The sequence below is a fragment of the Silurus meridionalis genome, chromosome 10 (genome assembly GCF_014805685.1).
Source record: "Silurus meridionalis isolate SWU-2019-XX chromosome 10, ASM1480568v1, whole genome shotgun sequence".
In the NCBI taxonomy this organism is placed as follows: domain Eukaryota; kingdom Metazoa; phylum Chordata; class Actinopteri; order Siluriformes; family Siluridae; genus Silurus; species Silurus meridionalis.
The window spans coordinates 15,332,051-15,353,317 of record NC_060893.1 but is presented as its reverse complement, the minus strand read 5'-3'; the positions used below and the strand labels follow the sequence as shown (position 1 = coordinate 15,353,317).

The following is a 21,267-nucleotide window of genomic DNA, read 5'->3' as shown; positions in this document are numbered from 1 at the left end:
GAACTTCTGTTTTTACTTTTATTAAATAAATTGGTACAGAAAGTTATTTACAAATCAGCAGAACAGATTCTTAAATTCACAATGAGAATCAAGTATAATTCAGTAATAAGGCGGCACATTTCACACAAAGGGGATTATCAACAACCTGCTTTTAGTAACTATGAACACATTTCCAGCTTCTGCCAGTTTATTACACTGATTCCGTAGAATGCAGAAATACTGATTCTGAAATTAAAAGTCACAAAGAAAAGAACATAAGCACCTGGTTAAGACAATCCTCCCCGTCCCAAAGACACATGTCAATTGGGTTATAACCATTATGTTCAAGAATCTTTATTTCCATGATGCACTTAAGCACCACTCTGTGTATTGTATCCTGCAGTTAAAATCTCTGTACAAAAACAGGTATTTAATTGGTAAATCAACTTGTAGGAAAATGTTCAATAGAAACCATGAGGGGGGAAAACCAACTGATGATTTATATCCAAGTTATAATCTTCATCTAAATACACCATTTTTAACATTTTTCTATGTGGCTTGGTATATAAACAAAACATTTGTTTCAGTTTAGCTGAAATGTCATGTGTCAAAACCTTGCACATGTATATAAAGTACTCTGGAGCTTTAAAGGAATCTGATAAAATGATAAAAAAGAAAAAAATTCACCAGGTTGATGATAGTAATTTAAAACGGACAGTACAATAGTCTCTTCACTGATGGTATTTCACAAAGGTTTAATAGCAGATATTCCACAATGGGAAACTAAGTGGGTCTTTATCATCTGTGATCTGGAAATACCATGCCTGACAGTCATCCTGAAGCTAGTTTTGTTAAGTTTTGACTGAGGAAACTGGTATGCAAATGTTTAGATTTGAATCTATAGCAAACTCAGTGTGCTAAATATACATCTACACTATCAATATCTCCGTTATAACGAAAACCGTTACTCTAAAAAGGTCGAGTTCTAATTTTTAATGACAGCAGTACAATATGCAACAATACTGGCAAACTAAAACGATGAAAAAAAGATGCCGACTGGTGCAATTTCAAATTTTGCTTCGTATTAATGTCTATCAAATATTTCAAAAATGATTCTGTCTAATTTGACAAGATCAAAAATAACTGTTCCAGCCTTAACAGTAGTGTATAAATATGCTAGAGAGAAAACCACACTTACTGTCCACATGCACACTATAAAAGGGTTGTGTTCAACCCAGAACCAGAACCTTAGTTATGTGCAGCAGCATCTCCACGGTGTTATCAGACGCAAGCCTCAGAATCTTTGGGGGCTTCATCGGTCTGCTTCTCCTCTGCTTTACGATGTTTCCTGGCATGTTTGTACTTATCCACATATGCCTTTACCAGGTTGGCTACCTTCACTGGATTAATTTCACCGCTCTTACTGTGACACACCTAGTGCACAAGAGCAGGAAGCAATGTTACTTTAAACCTCGAATGGAAAACCTGATTCAGATGAAGTTATGTGACTCACTGCCATACATGATTACATGGTCAAACCAGTAATGAAAAATATGTTAAAAATGACTTGCATACCTTCTGCACAGCCTTCCGTAAGATCTCTTTGTACTCTTCCTTTGTTATTTCCCTTTTCTGATAAAAGGGTTTGATGGCCAGTTTCACCTCCTCTACGGCCCGTTCCTGCATATGAAGCTTCTTTATGTACTACAGGTAGCGAAAAAAAGGTTTACAGATTTAACATTTGGTACACTGTATTTCCACAGGCCCACAAATGGGCATTAATTTAACCATTACCCCATATCTTAAACTCTGGACTGTGCCCTAACCATATGTTCAACTAAACTAAATCTTAATTCTAACCTTATTCTACTAGTGTGTTTTTGTTTTCGTTTCCAGGTGCCACATCAAAATCTCTTCCTAATATTAATTTGTAAAAATCTGCCAAAAATCTTACTCGTGTGTCACACACCTTGTCTTTCTGATCAGAATTCTGCAAGAGCTCTTCTTTGTGGGATTTGGATTTCTCCTGGCCAGAGTTGACTTCCAGTGCTGGAGAACCGATGCTTGTGGATGCTGATTTGGACCCACCCTGAACAGCAGCTGCCACCTGGGATAAAGAAAAAACAACTCCGTAGTTATTTATTTTGCTGTGCTTATCTAATTACAACCACCATTGATCTTGCAATATCAATATGGACAGAAATAGAATGTGCAGGTACAGTGATTTTTTTTATTGTGACTCCTTGTGCTCTTTAATTTAAAACTAAACATTTTAACAGTCTGGCTCCATTAACTAATCAGGTCACAGGCTGTCTCACTGAACTGTTTATGTTAGGGTTAGGGTTAGGGTTATGCAGGCTATAAATAAACCAGACAAAAATTCACTGAAATAAGAAAGGCAAATCATTGCTTGTTTTGACTGCAACCAAAGACATGAAAGGCACAGTCTTTCAGTTTCAGAAATTCTCTAGATAGATTATAATAAAAACATAGTTTAAGATGATCATGCAGACAAGACATTGAACATTGATACAGATTTCAATATGAGAATTCAAGCATTTGCAAACTAATGCCAAGCTTTTTTTCTTCTTAATGATCTTCTTGATCTATTTTAGAATATATATTATAATATATATAATATATAATATAATAATCTATTTTTATCATTCTTAATTATTAGTCTTGATTGTTTCTGCAGCAATTTCAAATCCTCGAAAATCAAAACAATACACTACACATTTCAGCTCGACTGCCTTCAGGCGATTATCCTAAATGAACACAGAGTTTAACAAAACCCCAACTGTGGTTAATGAGAAATTAATGTGTGTGGTAATTAAAACAGCAGACATGCAATCTGTGCAAAACTGCTAAATTCTACACATAAGCATTTCTTAGAGGGTCATTGTTATGCCTGAATAGTTATGATTTCCCAGCTCTGGGTTCACTTTCATTTCCACAGAAAGATCTGCTTAACTTTCAGTTTCAGTCTCATGACAGGCATTCCAGCTCTGCCCTCTAAAAACAGACAGAAGTTACTCACAAAAAAAAGAACAAATCTGCTGCCACCTTGAGGCTGTTTTATTCATTTGCACTATTTCTTTAGTCCTCAACCCTAATTATTTTTATGGAACAGTCGTCCCTCGATTTATCGCAGTTCCAATCTCATTTTCATTTTTTTTATTTTGGCATTTAACTATATTGTTTCGCGAATGATCCCGATTTCATTCCATTATAAGAAATTTTTGACGTCACAGGACACTTCAACCAATAAACAAACAGATAAACTGTGCATAGGCAATGCTACAGTACTGTACTACAGAATTCACCATAAATGTGATATTTCTACGAATTTACACAAAATTCATCTCGCTATATTCTTGCAAATGTTTGCTGTGTCTGTTTAAAGAGTGTGGGAGGATGATTTATGGCTTAAACAATAAAAAATAAAAAGCTTTTTTTGGGGTGGCGTCAATTTATTGCGGATTTTTTTTTTTTTTTACGGCCGGTTTTGGCACGTACCTACCACGATATATGGGGACGACTGTATTGAGAAATTGAAATGGAGAAAAACACCTAACACAGGCACGTTACCTGGCCAGTGGTCTGCATGGAGGAGGAGGAGGAGGAGGAGGAAGCCTTGCGAAACCCTTCCTGCTTCAGTTTCAATTTGAATAGTGCAAGCTCTGAATGTGACCAGAGAGAAGAAAAACTTGAAAACATTTCCTAAAACATACCAGCACTAATCCAACTTTAAAACTAGCAATCTCTCCTTTTTGATTTATTAGTTTATTTTGGGGAGAAAAAATAAATCCCTCTCTGACTATAAAAATGTGTGCAAACTTTAAAAAATATGTTACTGGAAGACAATCAAGCCACTTTTAAATTAAGTACACTTTATTATTAATTTTTTTTATTTTACTATGCTGACATTTAGCAGCAGAATAATTTGACAATAGAAATTATTGCGTTAAAATTATAGTTTGACTGCACCAAACTGACTAGATTTTCTATTTTAGTAATTATTTGACATTTTCTTGAGACTTTTTTTTTTTTTTAACATTTATTTGAACTAACACAAAGATATGTTATTGATGAGGACTATAAAGCATTTCTGTCATTCATCCTGAAGTAAGCTGGTAATTACTCAGGTGTAACTGTAAATGTATGCACCTGAACTTGCAATTTTGCAATAACTCTAACTGCTCTTTCTGCTTCATTCATTTACGTGCACAAAAAATAAAAGTGCACTTCGATGCTTACTAGCCACGAAGCACTTTAAATGTTCCATTTAACATTTAGCTGTGCAGTCAAAATATGTCCAGTAGTTTCCTTACACAATAACGCACAATTGAGAGCATGGTTATGAATACAAAACATATATATACATTTAAGATAATCTACTCACTGCTCATTTTGTCTGGCTGGGACACCACTGGTTCCTCTATATTCCAGGTGACACGTTTACCCTGTGATTTGGATTTGGTGCCTGCCATAACTAACACTGACTCCACTCCCTGTTTGACCTCTGCTGACTCTTGACTTGTTTCACTCTGGGTCTCCACAACACCTGGATCATTAGTTACAGGCTCATCTTTCATCTCCTTCTTAATGAAGTCGAAATTGTCAATCAAATAATCCACATTGATCTCTTCATCTGAAGAGTCCACAGGTTCTTTTTTGATTGGATATGCTGCTTGCAGAGGTTCTACCTTCATCTCCTCTTTTGGCACTGCAGGCAGGCTTGTTGCTTTACAATCGGGCATCTTTTCACACTCTGTGGGAGCAGGGCCAGGTGAAGATAAATTAATCACAAGAGCATCTTCACTGCAGGAAGAGGAGGACTCCTCATCAGGCCAAATCTGCTCTACTTTGACCTGTTTGGGCTCTTTTAGTACCTGAAACTTTTTATTTTTACTAAGTGGAGAGTCTTTTTCTTCTTTAAATTCAATAGGTTTGGATTCATGTGACTTGTGTAATACACTAATTGAAAGAACATCCTCTGATGTTTGCTTTCCAGCCTCTTTAAACTGTGAATTCTCTAGACTACCAGAATCAGTCTCCTTTTTAATCGACAGTGTAGCGTCATATACATTTTGTCCTGTATGTAGCTCCTCCTTCAGCAACTGTGCATTTCTGTCGATACTAAGAGTCAGTTGCTTTTCCTCAGAAGAAGTGGATGCTACACTTTTGTCAATGGGCCGTTCTCTCTGATGAGGGACTTCTGAAACATTCTCTCTCCGTTTTCTGTCTCTAGAAGTTGATCTGGATCTTTTCATTTTTGATCTTGTTTCATTTCTATCCCCTGATCTTGAGGAAGATCTATGTGAAAATGCTTGTTCTCTCTTCCTCTCTCTGGACCTTGACCTAGATCGAGATCTTGACCGCGAGTGAGAGTATCTTTTCTTCCTGGACCTTTTCTGTCCATCTTTCTCCCTGTTGTCATTGTGGTCACGGCTCTCAGGCTTTCTTCTTCTCTTCCTCGAGCTTTCGCTGCTGCTGGAGCGAGCCGAGCACCTCCTGTCTCGCTCTCTAGATCTTGAGCGAGATCGCCTTTGCTGTGGAGATCTAGAATGTGAGCGCCGTCTGTCTTCAGACCGTGAGTGTTTCTTCTCTTTATCAAAACATTCCGAGGTTTTTAAAGAACTGTTGGAAGCACATTGTGAACTTTTCTTTTCTCCTGAGCGGGCGCTTGAAGATCTTATTGCTTTATCCATGCACTTGTCATTTAAATGAGATCTTTCAGATACGGATGACGATTTATGTGTAAACCCATTTCCTTTGGTTTCCTGAGACACAACTGGAGATGTGGATTTCACAGGAGATGATTCAAAATCTGGTTCAGTCTTTACCTCGATCTTGACCTTCTGGTTATGACTAGAGAGTGAGCTAGATCTTGAATGATCCAGAGATTTTGTTAATGGCACTTCAGAATTTCCACCTTCCTCAGCATCAGAGACCACAGAGCTTCCAGTGTAAGTCACAAGAGCAGCAAGACTCTCAGACTGAGTTGCAAGCATGGTGGGTGGTTGATGAGAAGGTGATGCCCACGAGTCATCCATAGGAGACATTGGCTCCTTTTTAACTTGCACTTTCATTTCAGACATTTCATTGTGTACTGGTGAATCCAACTCCATGGGCTCTGCTTTAATTTCATGTTCAGCATCTTTATTTTGAACCTCAGATTGAACAATGGATGGAGGGCTTTGTAGAATTACAGCATTTTTTTCCTTCTCTTCTTCAGAGTCAGAGGCATCCGATCCTGTGGGATTAAAGGGATCATAGACCTCACTTTCCACAGAGGCCTTTTTAGCCTGGGAACAAGACGACAGCAACGTCCGTTTGTCTTTCTGGTTTCTCTTTACAGATCCCTTTTCTTTTGCATGAAGGACTTGATCTGGTGCGGAAAGCCTTCGAGCATGCCATGGGTTTCCACTGCTGCTAATGCGAAAACTAATAGCAGAAGATGACGATGGCTGTGAATTTGATGTTAAACCAGCAGAGGTTGATGGAGCAGAAAAGGAGTTAGAAAAAGAAGAAGAAGGCACAGCTCTGCCCACTCTCTGCTGCTGGCTGTGGATCTGCCTACTGTGTCTGCTTTGACTTCCTCCCTGCTGGTCAACTGACCCCTGCCGGCCATTTTCACCTGCTAAACTAGTAATAGAAGATTGCGGTAAGTTGTTGCTTTTGCTCCCAGCACAGCCATTTGCCTCAGAACTGTTTTCTCTCTTAATCTTTGGTATTCTTGGCAAAACAGACACATCCACCCATACTGGCTTGGGGGGTGTTTTTTTTACAGGGACATTTGAGGTATTTTGCCTCTCCACAATAGGAAAGTCTCTGTTTGTAACCCTTTCAGGTGGTTGGCCTCTGATGCTACTGGTGCTCCACTGACTAAATCCAGTTCCAGCTGAGTTTGAGGGAGTTGGCCTGTGTGGAAGAGGTGCAGATAAGTGTGGGTGTGCATGGCCAGATGTAGGTGCATTGGAAGTGCTTGGGCAGGATGGTGAACGCATTACTGAAGCAGGAGAGGGCCATGCAGAGCTTTGTGGTGGGTTTGTTAAAGGGCTGCAGGAAGGCTCAATGCTGGAGTGAAAATCAGTTGCTCCTGTGGAAGGTGTCTGTTCTGAAGCAGAGCTTTCTGAGATGCTTCTTCTTGGAGATGACAAACATGCTAAAAGGAGAACAATTATGAGACACGTTCAGACTATGATATAGCATTACACAACACAGAATCAGATTCAACAAGGATTTATACAGTGTTTCTCAATCATTATTTTAAATAATGCATGTGTTATTTTTATGCAAAATGTTTCTAGAGCATGCTCCTGGAGCTAAATTCATAGTAGATTGGGACAGATAAAGGTTTAGATTATAGATTTTAGATTATTTTAGATTATTTTACAGTCGAACCCACTTATCTAGACCTCGGTTAACTCGCCAACCCTATTAAGTCGATGTTTTTGAAGTGGAACCGCCAAATTCTCGCTTTGTCTTAGCATTTTTTAATCGGTTATGTCGTTTTTTTTTTTATGCCGACGAACCCTAATATCTCGAGCACAAGGGGCGGGCAAATCTGCTACCTAACGTCGGTTATCTTGATCCGCATGACCAATCGCCGGCTTTTGCCACGTCACCATCTCACTACCGTATTTTCGCGTATATAAGACGCGTCCTATAGAAAGTTTTACATACCCCTCATCCAGGGTGCAGAAGAACTCACAGAAGTGGCGGAAAAATCAAGCCTTACAGATGCTACAGGTGTAAGATACTTTTCAGAGCTGTGTGTCAGAGTGAAATGACTTGAGAATTTAATGTTGACATTGGTTAGCTTTTTGTAAAAACGAACAACACCCCGCACGTTTATTGTGATTTTGTGAGCGATCTTTGTGTTTGTAATGTTGGAGAATATAATAAAGGTTTGTTTTGAGAATTGACAGTGGTTTGTATTGTATGCTGGTAAATCTTTGCTGTTAGTTGGTGCACTTATGCCTTTTGTTGTTAACAAACATGTACATTTTTATAGCATGTCTTCATCAAACAAATCGCAGCAACGCTGTTGTGTAAAAAAAACCTCCAAAAACACGTGCATGTACATAAAGAAATTTCAAGCACGTTAATATATTGCCGCCATATTGGTTTTTGTTTATCTCGATCATCGGTTATCTTAAAGCTTTTAGGCACACCCCTACGCCGTCGACATAACCGGGTTCCACTGTAGTTAGTTATATTTTAGAGCATAAAACTCTCTTTCGGCCTCTCCCATTAGGGGTCGCCACAGCGGATCCTCCGCATGTTTGATTTGGCACATGTTTTTACGCTGGATGCCCTTCCCTAACGCAACCCTCTCCAATTTATCCGGGCTTGGGATCGGCACTGAAAGTGGCTGGGGATGGTTCCCTGACCGGGGATCGAACCCGGGCCGCAGCGGTGAGAGTTATATTTTAGAGTATACATGAATAAATAGAAACTTTACCAGGTTTGGGGGCTTTAAGAGAGCCGTCTCTGTTGATAACCACATCTGAGCTGTCCATTAGCAGTAAGCTTTGCCCGCTAAGGATACTGCCCAGCAAGTCTGGGACTGGTGCAGCCTCAGCTACCCCTTCCACTTGAACACTGTGCCCTTGCCTATCACACAACCACACACATCACAATGAGATATACTTCAACTATACAGTTTTATTAGTAAACTAGTACAAAATGTGTTCACATCTTTAGCTTCACCACAGAATTGCATTCTACATTACCAGCATAAGAACTTCATCATATCCTTGCACATGGATAAACTGTATTCTCTCAAAGAAGCATAAATCAAATATCTAGTTTTACATGCTAGATAAAGCTGACATTTTTACACTTTAATAAAATGGCAATAATCTATTCGCAGATCATGCTTGCTACATTTTAGAAAAGAAGCAAAATCATTAAAATAAGCCAATTTTAAAACTTGAAACAAGTAATATATTATATTATAATAATAATAGTAATATATACAATAATAATCGCAACATGCTGATATATTTTTAATAACTAATATAAAGAGCAGTGTGACATGGCTGTTTACCTGGACAAACCACCAAGTATGGGTCTGGCCACGGGCTGATGTGAGCGCAGAGCAGAGCGGGATAATCCCTGCCGTTTAGCTTCCAGTGAAAAGGGCTGAACTGGAGCCTGCTCCGTCTCCTCATCCCTAAAAAACAATTTAAATCTTAAAGCCTAAAAAAATACACACCAACACAAAACTGACTGAGTGTATATATATATAAACATTTTAATCAAATTTCAATATGTAATTGTCATTTTATAGTTAAATAAGGAGTTTTTGAACAGTCAACCACTTGTCAACTACTTGATAAATTCTCATCATTTACTTGAATCTAAAGTCATTTAAAAAGAACACCTGAACAACTTACTCATCATCAAAGGAATCCAAATCAAAGGGGTCTCCGTAAATAGAGAGCGAGGCTGCCCCGATGTCTGCTCTCATGCTACCCAGTGTTTGCTCACAAGGACGATATACAGAGGGGATAGAAGAGCTGCGACTGGGTTTCTTCAAGCCCAGACTCTGCGCAATGCGGCCCTGAGTTGTGTTCTTCTTTCTCAGGCCCTGGCAGGTGACACAAAGGATCCATTTATGAGTATGACAGGAGCTTTCAGTGCAGGTTCAATATTAACACCAATAATAAACTAATTAACAATTAACAAATATTAAAAGATGCAGCTGAGGTTTGACTGAAGCAGGTTACCACCTACCGCTTTTTTTCTTAATTTCGTTCTCCTCCTTCGCCTCCGCCTTTTCACCTTTGTGGTTGAGGTTTTACCCTTAATGTCCTTTCCGTCTTTTATGGCTTTCTTTCTTGGTGCTACAGTAAAGATATAAATAAATAAAAATGAATAGTGAATATAGTATATTCAGAATGTCAACATTTAATCCAAAATTAAATATAAAATCACATATTGCAGATCACAGGATTCTGGGAACAGTTTGAAATATGCCATGTTCATATTTTCCAATTGTATTAGCTACCTTTTCTGCGTCTCCTGCGAGCTCTTGGACGGGGAGTTAAGTCCCTCACATACACGGCTGTATTAAGTCCAGCAACAACTGCATTGATGGTCTCATCCAGCCAGGTAGATCGCATCAGGTACTGAGGTGCCAGCTGAAATGGCAATAAAAGCTATTTAGAAGTGCTGCTACGGAAGGGTTCTGATAGTCCTTGAAAACAGGTGACTTCAGTTAGAGTGTAACGGCTCAGAGTTATATCCACACAAACTTTATTAATACGTTGGGTACATTGGTTTGGTTCACGTCTTGAAGGCATTAGGTAGCTATAGAAGTACAGTACAGACCAAAAGTTTGGACACACCTTCTCATTCAAAGAGTTTTCTTTATTTTCATGACTATGAAAATTGTAGAGTCACACTGAAGGCATCAAGGGCTATTTGACCAAGAAGGAGAGTGATGGGGTGCTGCGCCAGATGACCTGGCCTCCACAGTCACCGGACCTGAACCTAATCGAGATGGTTTAGGGGTGAGCTGTACCGCAGAGTGAAGGCAAAAGGGCCAACAAGTGTCAAGCATCTCTCGGGGAACTCCTTTAAGACTGTTGGAAGACCATTTCAGGTGACTGCCTCTTGAAGCTCATCAAGAGAATGCCAAGAGTGTGCAAAGCAGTAATCAAAGCAAATGGTGGCTACTTTGAAGAACCTAGAATATGACATTTTTCAGTTGTTTCACACTTTTTTGTTATGTATATAATTCCATATATAATTCCACATGTGTTAATTCATAGTTTTGATGCCTTCAGTGTGAATCTACAATTTTCATAGTCATGAAAATAAAGAAAACTCTTTGAATGAGAAGGTGTGTCCAAACTTTTGGTCTGTAATGTATATTGGAGGTGTGTAACGGTACACAAAATCCACGGTTCGGTTATGGGGGGAAAATGCATTTGACATAACTGCTTAAACCGCAGTTTATTATTAATGATTTTTGTGATCAACATTTGAACAGTTTACATTTTTTAAACTATTTTAAATAAAATGCTTGTTTGGTTAAATAATATATATATAATTATATTTTATAATACTTTATGAAAATACGATAAATCAAATTAATGCAGCACACTTTTATTTAGTGGCTAGCGGCTAATGCTAAGGATTCAAGATTAATTTTTATTTCTCCTCAAGTTGTATCCTGCATGTAACGACGTTTGTGACAACTAAAAAATATTCTTTCTTTAGCGGTTTAATGTATGTGCAAAACAAATGTTTTTTCCAGTATGAAGGGAGTAGCCAAAGGTGGAAGCTAGGTGGAAACTAAACAACCTTGTGATCTGCTACTATACACGTTCCAGAAGAAACTCAGATTTTAACAATGTTTCGCATGGATTGCATTTAATACATGTGTGTACTAAACCGAAAGCCTTGTACCAAAAGATTTCAGTACAAACACGTGTACTGTTACACCGCTAGTATATGGTGAGTGGGTGTGGATGGGCTAGTGTGGGTTTCTTGTAGTAGATGAAATAGATGGATGTTGGTTGAATGATAAGAAGTTTGCTGCTCTATAGGCTGTAAGACAAAGTATGCCCACTGCTGCTCAGTGGTCTGGCTTTTTTAGCACATGGCTGAGAGCAATGCTCACTGCTGCTCAGTGGTCTGGCTTTTTTAGCACATGGCTGAGAGCAATGCTACAGCAATAACTTATCATGAATGTCACTGTGAAACTTCCTCTAGTGGTAAAGCATGGAAATACAACTAAAAGGAAAACCTTTTCTATCAAAGCAGTACGTTCATTAAGCATGAATGAATAATTCCAGTAGGCATGTTATGCTACAGGTCTCAGTAAAGATTTTAATGCATGTCTCCATAAACACACACACACAATCCATAAAATGTAATTTTGTGTGTGCCCTAGTCTAATAGTTATAGTAATAGGAATAGCTAACATTAAACCATTGTCTGACCCTAATGTGTTAATATAGCAGCAACATTTCACTGTCCAAATAACTTGTTTTTTAGGCAGTCAAGTTTACTGAGGGATGCAGATCACTGGTACAACCTAACTGCAACTGGCATGCATAAGTAGCATTTGTTTAGAACACTCCACAAAAGCAGGTGTAAAGGTGTGCACGTAGTGAATTAGTAAAAATTTTACAAACATTACAAACACACTGCATTTTAGACACTTTAAAGAAATTAAAATGATAAAGTACATCACATTCAAATTGTACTTTATGTTCCAAGCATCAATTATCTATACAAATCTAAGCACCAGTATGTTAGGAGAGCCAGACATAAGCATCATGCAAACCTGTGCAGCAGTGCGTGCCTGTGTGATGCGGTGTCTGTTGATGTTGGCTCGGACCCTCTCGCTGTGCTGCGTCCGTGCGATTGCACGTGTGGGTCTGGAGCCTGCTGCTTGAGAGTGGCTGGTGGTAGGAAAAACACTGCCTTCCTCCTCACTCAACTGCTCAGCCCCTGTAACAGACATTGAAAAGAGTTCTTAGTCAGTCAGGTACAGATCGTGTAGTTATACTGTCTATTATAAAAAGACAGAAGACAGGATATAAAAATTAAATAATTTTCTGCTTACTTCTGTTGCGGTTGGTTGGTGCACATTCAGGGCAAAACCACTCCTCAACAGGAACAGCATTCAAGGGAGGTGTTAAACACTCCATATGGTACCTTTAAGAGGGCACAAAGAAGGTCTTTAATAAATCCCTACATTTTATTTCAATCCTGATTAAATTAAATTACATGAAACTGCAAAAAACACAAACATTTAAAATATCGTAAATGACTAATTTTTTTTCCCCACATAACTAAATTATTAATACAATACATTTTAAAGTGAATTAAATTTAATAGATTCATAAAGGTTTTTAAACATTTTAATGTTGACTTGTTGACCATACAAAAGTAAAAACTCCTAGCCAGTTGCATGACATGATAACTGTTGTCTAAAATTGTCTAAAAGTATATATATATATATATATATATTTTTTATTACCGTAATTTTCGGACTATAAAGGGCACCCATATATAAGCCGCACCCACTGAATTCTACAAACATTTTTATTTTGAACATAAATAAGCTGCACCTGTCTATAAGCTGCAGGTGTCTACATTGAAACTAATGAACTTTACACAGGCTTTAACGAAAGACAGTGTCTGTTACACGGTGTAACAGGTGAAATACGTTGCGCTTCCTTTAGGAGCATAGCGGTATTTTGAGAATAGCCTGGCACCGCATTTTTCTGCTATTACTGCATGTGTGGAGACCGAGGAATATGTCCTTATTTGTTTCTTTGACTAACCCGTAACGCTGTTGCCAAGAAAAATAAAAAAAGCACGAGTTTTGGAAACCTGTCTGTGCTTATATGATTTCTGTGGCAACTGGAGATAGTGAGCTCTCCCTTCACCCAGACTCAACGCGTTACAACGGCTTGTATCTAAACAGTAGCCTACCAAGAAAGTCATTGTTCACTGTCTTCCTCCTTCCTTTCACAACTATTTCTCTCGGGAGTTTATCTTTTGGCATCGTCGTGCGTTTAAAAAAAAAAGTTTTTTCTCCCGAAGCCGTGCAGCTCAGAACACAGGTGAGGTGCGTTTTTTTGTTTCCGTTCGGAAATTTCATTGGTCTAATGTTATGGGGTTCAGTTTTTTGGCTTGAAGTTTGTGAAACCGGGAAAAACCCTGGAAAAATTCATAAATAAGCCGCTTCGTTGTTTAAGCCGTGGGAAAAAAGTATCGGCTTATAGTCCGAAAAATACGGTACTATTTTGGGTTTAAAATAAGACTACTGGAAGAGGTTGGAATATTACAGCTTTGCTGAATAATCTTGTTACAAGCTTTTACATTTGCTTACTTTTTGTATCTAAAATGTCAAGTACATCACCACATGATTCCTTCAGAACATTGTGGTAACTGCATAAATATGCAAAATGTAAAATCAACGATCTTGTGTTTTACAAACGTTTAGTGTTAAACAGGACCCTAAGAGACTTATTCACAAGTACGACATGAGCGCCTCGTCTCACCCGGCATCACAGCCATCACAAAGCAGAAGACGATCTTCTCTGTCTGTCCCTCCACACACCTCACAGCTGGTCTGCTCCAGATCCACATTCACCTGCTCCTCTTGCTCTTGTGTCGCTGGCCTCTGAACTGTAATCTACATGTACACAACACAAAAAGTCCAATTTTCTATTTAGTATGGCTTCTCATTACTAGTCATTATTATTCATTCGATCGATATTTTATACTATGTCAGGTTCTAAAAACTGTGGTGCAAGAACATCAAGTTTAACAATCACTGTGAGGAGAAACCACACTTTGAATTGTTTCAGACAGCTTTAGAGAAACTAACTGGTTTTTAATGCTGCATGTACAGTGGTGTGAAAAGGTGTTTGCCTCCTGCCTGATTTCTTATTTTTTTGCATGTTTGTTACACTTTAATGTTTCAGATCATCAAACTAATTTAAATATTAGTAAAAGATAACACAAGCAAACACAACATGCAGTTTTTAAATAAAGGTTTTTATTATTGAGGGAAAACTAAATCCAAAACTACATGTCCCTGTGTGAAAAAGTATTTGCCCCTAAACTTAATAACTGGTTGGGCCACCTTAGCAGCAACAACTGCAATCAAGCGTTTGCGATAACTTGCAATGAGTCTGTTACAGCGCTGTGGAGGAATGTTGGTCCACTCATCTATGCAGAATTGTTGTAATTCAGCCACATTGGAGGGTTTTCGAGCATAAACCGCCTTTTTGAGGGTCATGATTCAGCATCTCAATAGGATTCAGGTCAGCACTTTGACTCGGCCACTTCAAAGTCTTCATTTTGTTTTTTCTTCTGCCATTCAGAGGTGGACTTGCTGGTGTGTTTTGGATCATTGTCCTGCTGCAGAACCCAAGTTCGCTTCAGCTTGATGTCATGAACAGATTGCCGGACATTCTCCTTCAGGATTTTTTTGATAAACAGCTGAATTCATGGTTCCATTTACCACAACAAGTCTTCCAGGTCCTGAAGCAGTGAAACCAGACCATCACATTACCACCACCATATTTTACTGTTGGTATAATGTTCTTTAATAAAATGCGGTGTTACTTTTATGCCAGATGTAATGGGGGACACACACCGTCCAAAGAGTTCGACTTTTGTCTCGTCAGTCCACAAAGTATTTTCCCACAAGTCTTGGGGATCATCAAGATGTATTCTGGCAAAACTGAGACAAGCCTTTATGTTTTTTTTCCTCAGAAGCGGTTTTCATCTAGGCTCATTTTTGCCCAGTCACTTTCTTATGGTGGAGTCATGAACACTGACCTTAACTGAGGCAAGTGAGGCCTGCAGTTCTTTGGATGTTGTTGTGGGGTCTTTTGTGACCTTTTGGATGAGTCATCACTGTGCTCTAGGGGTAATTTTGGTCGGCCGGCCACTCCTGGGAAGGTTCGCCACTGTTCAATGTTTTTTCCATTTGTGAATAATGGCTCTCACTGTGGTTCGTTAGAGTCCCAAAGCATTAGAAATGGCTTTATAACCTTTTCCAGACTGATAGATCTCAATAACTTTTTTTATCATTTGTTTCTGAATTTCTTTGGATTTTTTGGCATGATGTCTAGCTTTTAAAGATCTTTTGGACTACTTTACGTTGTCAGGAAGGTCCTATTTAAGAGATTTCTTGATTGCGACCATGTTTTGGATTTTGTTTTCCCTCAATAATAAAAAACCTTCATTTAAAAACTCGTGTTCACTTGTGTTATTTTTTACTAATATTTAAATTAGTTTGATGATCTAAAACAATAAAGTGTGACAATCATGCACAAAAATAAGAAATCAGGAAGGGGGCAAACACTTTCACACCACTGTAGTAAAACTGGCATTAAATACAATACTTCTTCATTTCCAAATAGGTTTGGACAAATATATTATTTGTTTCTTAGACAACCACACAATGAAATAAAGTGATGAGTTCCATACCGTCTTCTGGACATTTCCTCCGTAGCATTTTCTCAGTAGGATGTTACTGAAGACTATGCGGTCAATGGGACAAGAGTTGGCATTCTAATAACAAAAGAGTGGAAAAAAATTAGCTCAGAGTTCAACTCTAAAGAGAGAAGACTGTTGATCGTACAATGCCATGTCCACCTTGGCCCACTCCAGAATGCAGTCCAGACAGAAGTAATGTTCACAGTTCTGCGGTGTAGCTACTGGCTGCTCATGGAAGGAGTTGAGGCAGATAGCGCATTTCTCAGCATCCTCATCTGAGCTGAGCCCAAAATCAGTTGGTTCTGTCCCTGTGGCTCCCTCCAGCTCCTTTTCACCATTCTCTTCTATCAAACACAAAGTGCATAACATGCATATTGCTCATAAATTTGCCTGCTCCTAGACATTAAAGAATAAACTAATGGAACATAATGGAACTGCAAAAAGATAACTATTTTACTTTTAAATTTTATCATTTGTATCATAAGAATGTAATTAAGCATGTAAATCAAAAGTGGGTAAATGCACTGAACAACAAAAAACAAAATTGTCTGAATGCTTATTTCCCCTCACTGTAAGTTCCAAGACAGACAGCGTAAGTGCTATGAAGAAACTGAGGTAAAGCTCTGCTACACATCCTGTAGCTGGCTTTACTTAATTTACATGATTCTGTCTCCGTAACAAAACAAAACAAATTCACTTTCACTCCATTTTCCCCAAAATTGCAATTTACTATTTAAAATCAATATATATGCACACTGTATTTCATGTCTTAAAATACAAACAGCTTCTTCAGACGTTCATGAAGAATATAGCACTAAAGTTTTGAAAGGATCAGGCTCTTACGATCACTCTCTTCTTCCTCATCCTCGTCCTCTTCACCTTCCTGGGAGTCTTCTTCACTCTCTGTACCTTCCTCATGCGAGTCGTCATCATCTTCCTCTAAATAGTGCAAATATTAGATCAGAAACAACGTCAGCAGCAATTAGGTTCAACTTAATGCTTTCACACTTAAAATATCATTTGGGACAAAAACAGCAGCAGTGATACATTTCTAGGTACTATTTAATGTGTCTTCATATACATACACTCAGTTCTTTAGTTGTTTATCCGAGATAACATATCTCACAAATGTGAGTACACCACTAGAGTAATCAATGTGCAGCTTGTATAGCAGTACAGATTTACTGTCCTCTGAAAAGAACTCAACATACAGCCATTATTGTCAAAATACATGGCAACAAAAGTAAGTACACTAGAAGTAAACATGTCAAAACTGTGTCCAAAGTGTCAATATTTTGTTATGTAGCACTGCCTTAATCCTCCTGGGCATGAAATTCACCAGAGCTGCACAGGTTGTTGCTGGGATCCTCTTTGTGACATCACAGAGTTGCTGGATGTTACATATGGCACTTCTCCTCCTTCCCCTTAAGGATGCACCAAAGGTGCTCAGTAGAGTTCAGGTCTGGAGACATACATGGCCACTCCATCATCTTCAGCTTCAGCTTCCTCAGAAGAGCAGTTGTCATCTTGACAGTGTGTTTGGGGTCATTATTATTATCAACTGGCGTTCGACCCAGTTTCTGTAGGGAGGGCATCATGTTCTGCTTCAGAATGTCACAGTACATGTTATAATCAATGTTTTGCTTTAATAAATGGCACCTCCCCAGTACCAGCAGCACTCATGCTCCAGACCATTATGTTAACACCACGCTTGACTGTAGGCAAGACAAAATTTTCTTGGTACTCTTCCACAGGGTGTCACCACACATGCTGGACCACATCTAAGTCAAACAAGTTTATTTTGCTCTCATCAAACCACAGGACATTGTTCCAGTAATTCATGCTCTTGGATAGGTTGACTTAAGTAAACTGTACTTTCCTGTAAGTCAGCTTCAGAAGAGGCTTCCTTCTAGGATGACGGCCAGCAAACCAACTTGTTGCAGTGTGCGCCGTATAGTCTGAGCACTGACAAGCGGACCTTCAGCTTCTGCTACCTCTAAAGCAATGCTGCAGAACTTGACGCACATCACAAAGGACTCAACTTCTTGAGGTCTGTTCCGAGTGAAAGAAGTTTTTGGGTGTTACCAAACTTCTTATAGTATAGGCATCTTTGTGGAGAGCAACAATTATAGTTCTCAAATCCTCAAGAGTTCTTTACCATGAGGATCCATGTTGAACATCCAGTGGTCAGTATAAGAGAATTTAACTCAAAACACCAAAATGTAACTGCTTTAATACAAGATACACAAATGTGTATGGTCCTGTGGCTTTGCATGGCTATACTTTTTAGACTTTTGTTGCCAGCTATTTTGACAATTATGGCTGTATGATGAGTTATTTTTAGAGGACAGTAAATCTGTACTGCTATACAAGCTACACATTGACTACTCTAAAATATATCAGAATCTCATTTCTATAGTATTTTCACTTGAGATGTACTAAAATGGTTGTTGAAATGTGAGTGGGTGTACTTACTTTTGTGAGATAATTTATCTAGAGATAATATCAGTAAATGAAACCTGAGATTTTGATCTACCACCTCATCTTTATCTTTTCTATTTGTGTCTTGAGGGGACTGCATTACAAAAATATGTTTATTTAGTGGAATAACAGAACTGAACAAACTTCTTGTATATCTGCTACACCAAAACACCACAGACTTTTTTGTATCATGAACTAAAACAAGTGTGAAAAATTGGCATAGGCGGAAACAGTCATCTTTCAAAATTTGCAAAAGTCAATAAAATCTAAATAAAAGATTATTAGGTAAAACATGTTTTATTCTGTCTTTGCCTCCCGGTACCAAATGATCCACGGCCCGGTGGTTGTGGACCCCTGTGCTACACCACTGCATATAAGCTTTCAAAATAAGGCATTGAGTATCTGATATGTGTGTCAGATTATAACCATAATGTTTGCTATTTTCTCATACTTAATATATAAGGCTTTACATTTTAACAAAGACTTTAAAGAGACCTGCAGACATCCTGTAATATCTTTCTTTCTGTTCTCTCAGAAAAGAGGACATGAACAAATAAAGACTTGGGAAATAAAGTCTATTAGTACACTATACCTTCATCAGAGAGAACAGATGTGGTGGGCCGTTTGCCTTTACCATGAGAGATGTTCTTGTTGATCAGCTCATCCTGGCTGTCCTGGTCATCCATGGTTCAGCATTCGAAATTCCACAATCTTTATCCAGTGCAGATACAGTCTTCTGTATATATAAGTACTGGATTTAAAAAACAACAACAACAAGAACAAACAAAAAAAACAAAGTCATACATTCAAACAACACAAACCACCAGACGACTAACTCATGATTGTTATCTCCACTTACCCATTTCTGTATATGCATTTCACTTTAAAAACACACTGATCCCAGTACAGGCACAACTGGTTTGTCCATTTGCATCATTTATGCCATAACCTTATAACCTTTACAACAGTGTCTTCACATCTCTTCACTGCTATAGACTTATATATATATATATACAGTACAGACCAAAAGTTTGGACACACCTTCTCATTCAAAGAGTTTTCTTTATTTTCATGACTATGAAAATTGTAGAGTCACACTGAAGGCATCAAGGGCTATTTGACCAAGAAGGAGAGTGATGGGGTGCTGCGCCAGATGATCTGGTCTCCACAGTCACCGGACCTGAACCCAGTCGAGATGGTTTAGGGGTGAGCTGGACCGCAGAGTGAAGACAAAAGGGCCAAGTGCCAAGCATCTCTCAGGGAACTCTTTCAAGACTGTTGGAAGACCATTTCAGGTGACTACCTCTTGAAGCTCATCAAGAGAATGCCAAGAGTGTGCAAAGCAGTAATCAAAGCAAAAGGTGGCTACTTTGAAGAACCTAGAATATGACATTTTTCAGTTGTTTCACACTTTTTTGTTATGTATATAATTCCATAAATATTTCCACGTGTTAATTCATAGTTTTGATGCCTTCAGTGTGAATCTACAATTTTCATAGTCATGAAAATAAAGAAAACTTTTTGAATGAGAAGGTGTGTCCAAACTTTTGGTCTGTACTGTATATATATATATATATATATTTACATGCTGTACATATACTTACATGTTTATCTGCACTTCTCAATTTGCACAATTGCTACTATTTGCACTTCTGGTAGCTGCTAAAATGCATTTAGTTGCTGTGTACCTGTACTATGCAATGACAAAGATCTATCTATCTATCTATCTATCTATCTATCTATCTATCTATCTATCTTACATAAAACTAGCGAACTCTGTGTAAAACCTTAACGATGATAAATGCTCATTTTCACACACTGACTATTAATAATAACTAAAATATATACCAGATCAGACTGTTCTTCTGACATCACATCATCTGGTGTGTATTTATTCGTATGAGTCACACGCTTTGTTTTGGTTCCTGTATGAGTAGGGAAAAGTGCCAAACAAACGAAGGCTACAAACACTGCAAATAAAAGTTCATTTTTGCTATAGGGATTCAACTCGTCAAAACAGACAACTAGTGCAAAAATAAACGAGTTTTCACGCTGTAAGTACTGTCTGTCAGCTCAATATGTGCTGTAAAAGCACAGCTGACTGTTATTAGCCAAAGCGCTATGCTAAGTTATTTCTGTGCTAGCTCAATGCTAGTGGTATGCTAGCTCAATGCTAGCTCTGCCCTGCTTCACTCGGGCTAATTTTAACTCCTCTGCTGGTAGGCTGCTTTATATACCGACCAAAGCAGTGTCTGCTGCTCAGCTGGTTACAGTTGGGTTTGTTAAACTCATGCATGTTTTTCTGCACTGTATTGAGTGTGTGGAAGTTGTGTACCTACCCTACACGCCTGTATTTGATATTATTAATGTATGTTGAAGTCCACTCGTGCACACGACTGGCTTTTGGAGTTGACAGACGCTACCGGCTGCACGCGCACACACACAGAGACGGAGATGGCGGAAAACACTCAAATCACAGAAGCACTTAAAGAAACAGCGGCACTTTTCACCTCGAATTTACTGAACCTCCTGTCCTACATCGCTTTATTTTTATTACTTTTATTACCAGATTCCGCTGGCCATGCAGGGACATCAGTTGTAGTTGGGGTAGTTATAATGGATGTTTTCTTTACACCTCTACAAACTATTATGCAACAACTGGAAACGTGACAGTTTTCTCTGTTGAAAGTTATCTGGAAGTTGGTTAAAAGACCACGTAAAATATATTTATAGTTATGCATATTTATTTATTACTATATAACACAAGAACTAAGCTTTACTTAAGTAAATTATATTTGATATATTTGATAGATG

At 38.4% G+C, this 21,267-nt stretch overlaps 1 protein-coding gene across 9 annotated transcripts; it reads right to left on the bottom strand.

Annotated features, from left to right (window-relative positions):
- Positions 1–4: 4 nt before the first annotated feature.
- On the bottom strand, positions 5–21,060 carry phrf1 (PHD and ring finger domains 1). 9 transcript variants are annotated; one of them, XR_006927145.1, is made up of 19 exons: positions 20,793–20,912; positions 19,046–19,189; positions 16,816–16,911; positions 16,132–16,316; positions 15,964–16,047; positions 14,022–14,155; positions 12,575–12,666; positions 12,293–12,459; positions 10,004–10,136; positions 9,730–9,839; positions 9,390–9,583; positions 9,041–9,166; positions 8,453–8,604; positions 4,385–7,150; positions 3,571–3,662; positions 1,949–2,086; positions 1,555–1,683; positions 1,178–1,413; positions 5–225 (listed from the first exon to the last, which is right to left on the bottom strand). XR_006927145.1 is itself a non-coding variant. In XM_046859182.1 (19 exons), the coding sequence occupies exons 3-19, from the start codon at positions 19,137–19,139 to the stop codon at positions 1,261–1,263; spliced, it is 4,845 nt and encodes a 1,614-aa protein (XP_046715138.1). In that variant the 5' UTR covers positions 19,140–19,189; positions 20,302–20,378; positions 20,793–20,901; the 3' UTR covers positions 5–1,260. The 9 variants fall into 9 exon arrangements, 8 of the variants coding, with proteins under 8 accessions (XP_046715138.1, XP_046715139.1, XP_046715137.1 ...); XM_046859182.1 differs by adding an exon at positions 20,302–20,378 and having other exon boundaries at positions 5–1,413; positions 20,793–20,901; XM_046859183.1 differs by lacking the exon at positions 20,793–20,912 and adding an exon at positions 21,020–21,060 and having other exon boundaries at positions 5–1,413.
- Between the last annotated feature and the right edge of the window lie 207 nt (positions 21,061–21,267).

Bases quoted from the DNA above. Each gene is read 5' to 3' on its own strand.
- phrf1 (XM_046859183.1), bottom strand. From the start codon at position 19,139: ATGGATGACCAGGACAGCCAGGATGAGCTGATCAACAAGAACATCTCT. The intron at 9,840-10,003 runs GTAGCTAATACA...TCTTTACTGTAG, and splicing joins TCGCAGGAGACGCAGAAAAG to CACCAAGAAAGAAAGCCATA. The intron at 2,087-3,570 runs GTAACGTGCCTG...TCTTTATCCCAG, and splicing joins CCATGCAGACCACTGGCCAG to GTGGCAGCTGCTGTTCAGGG.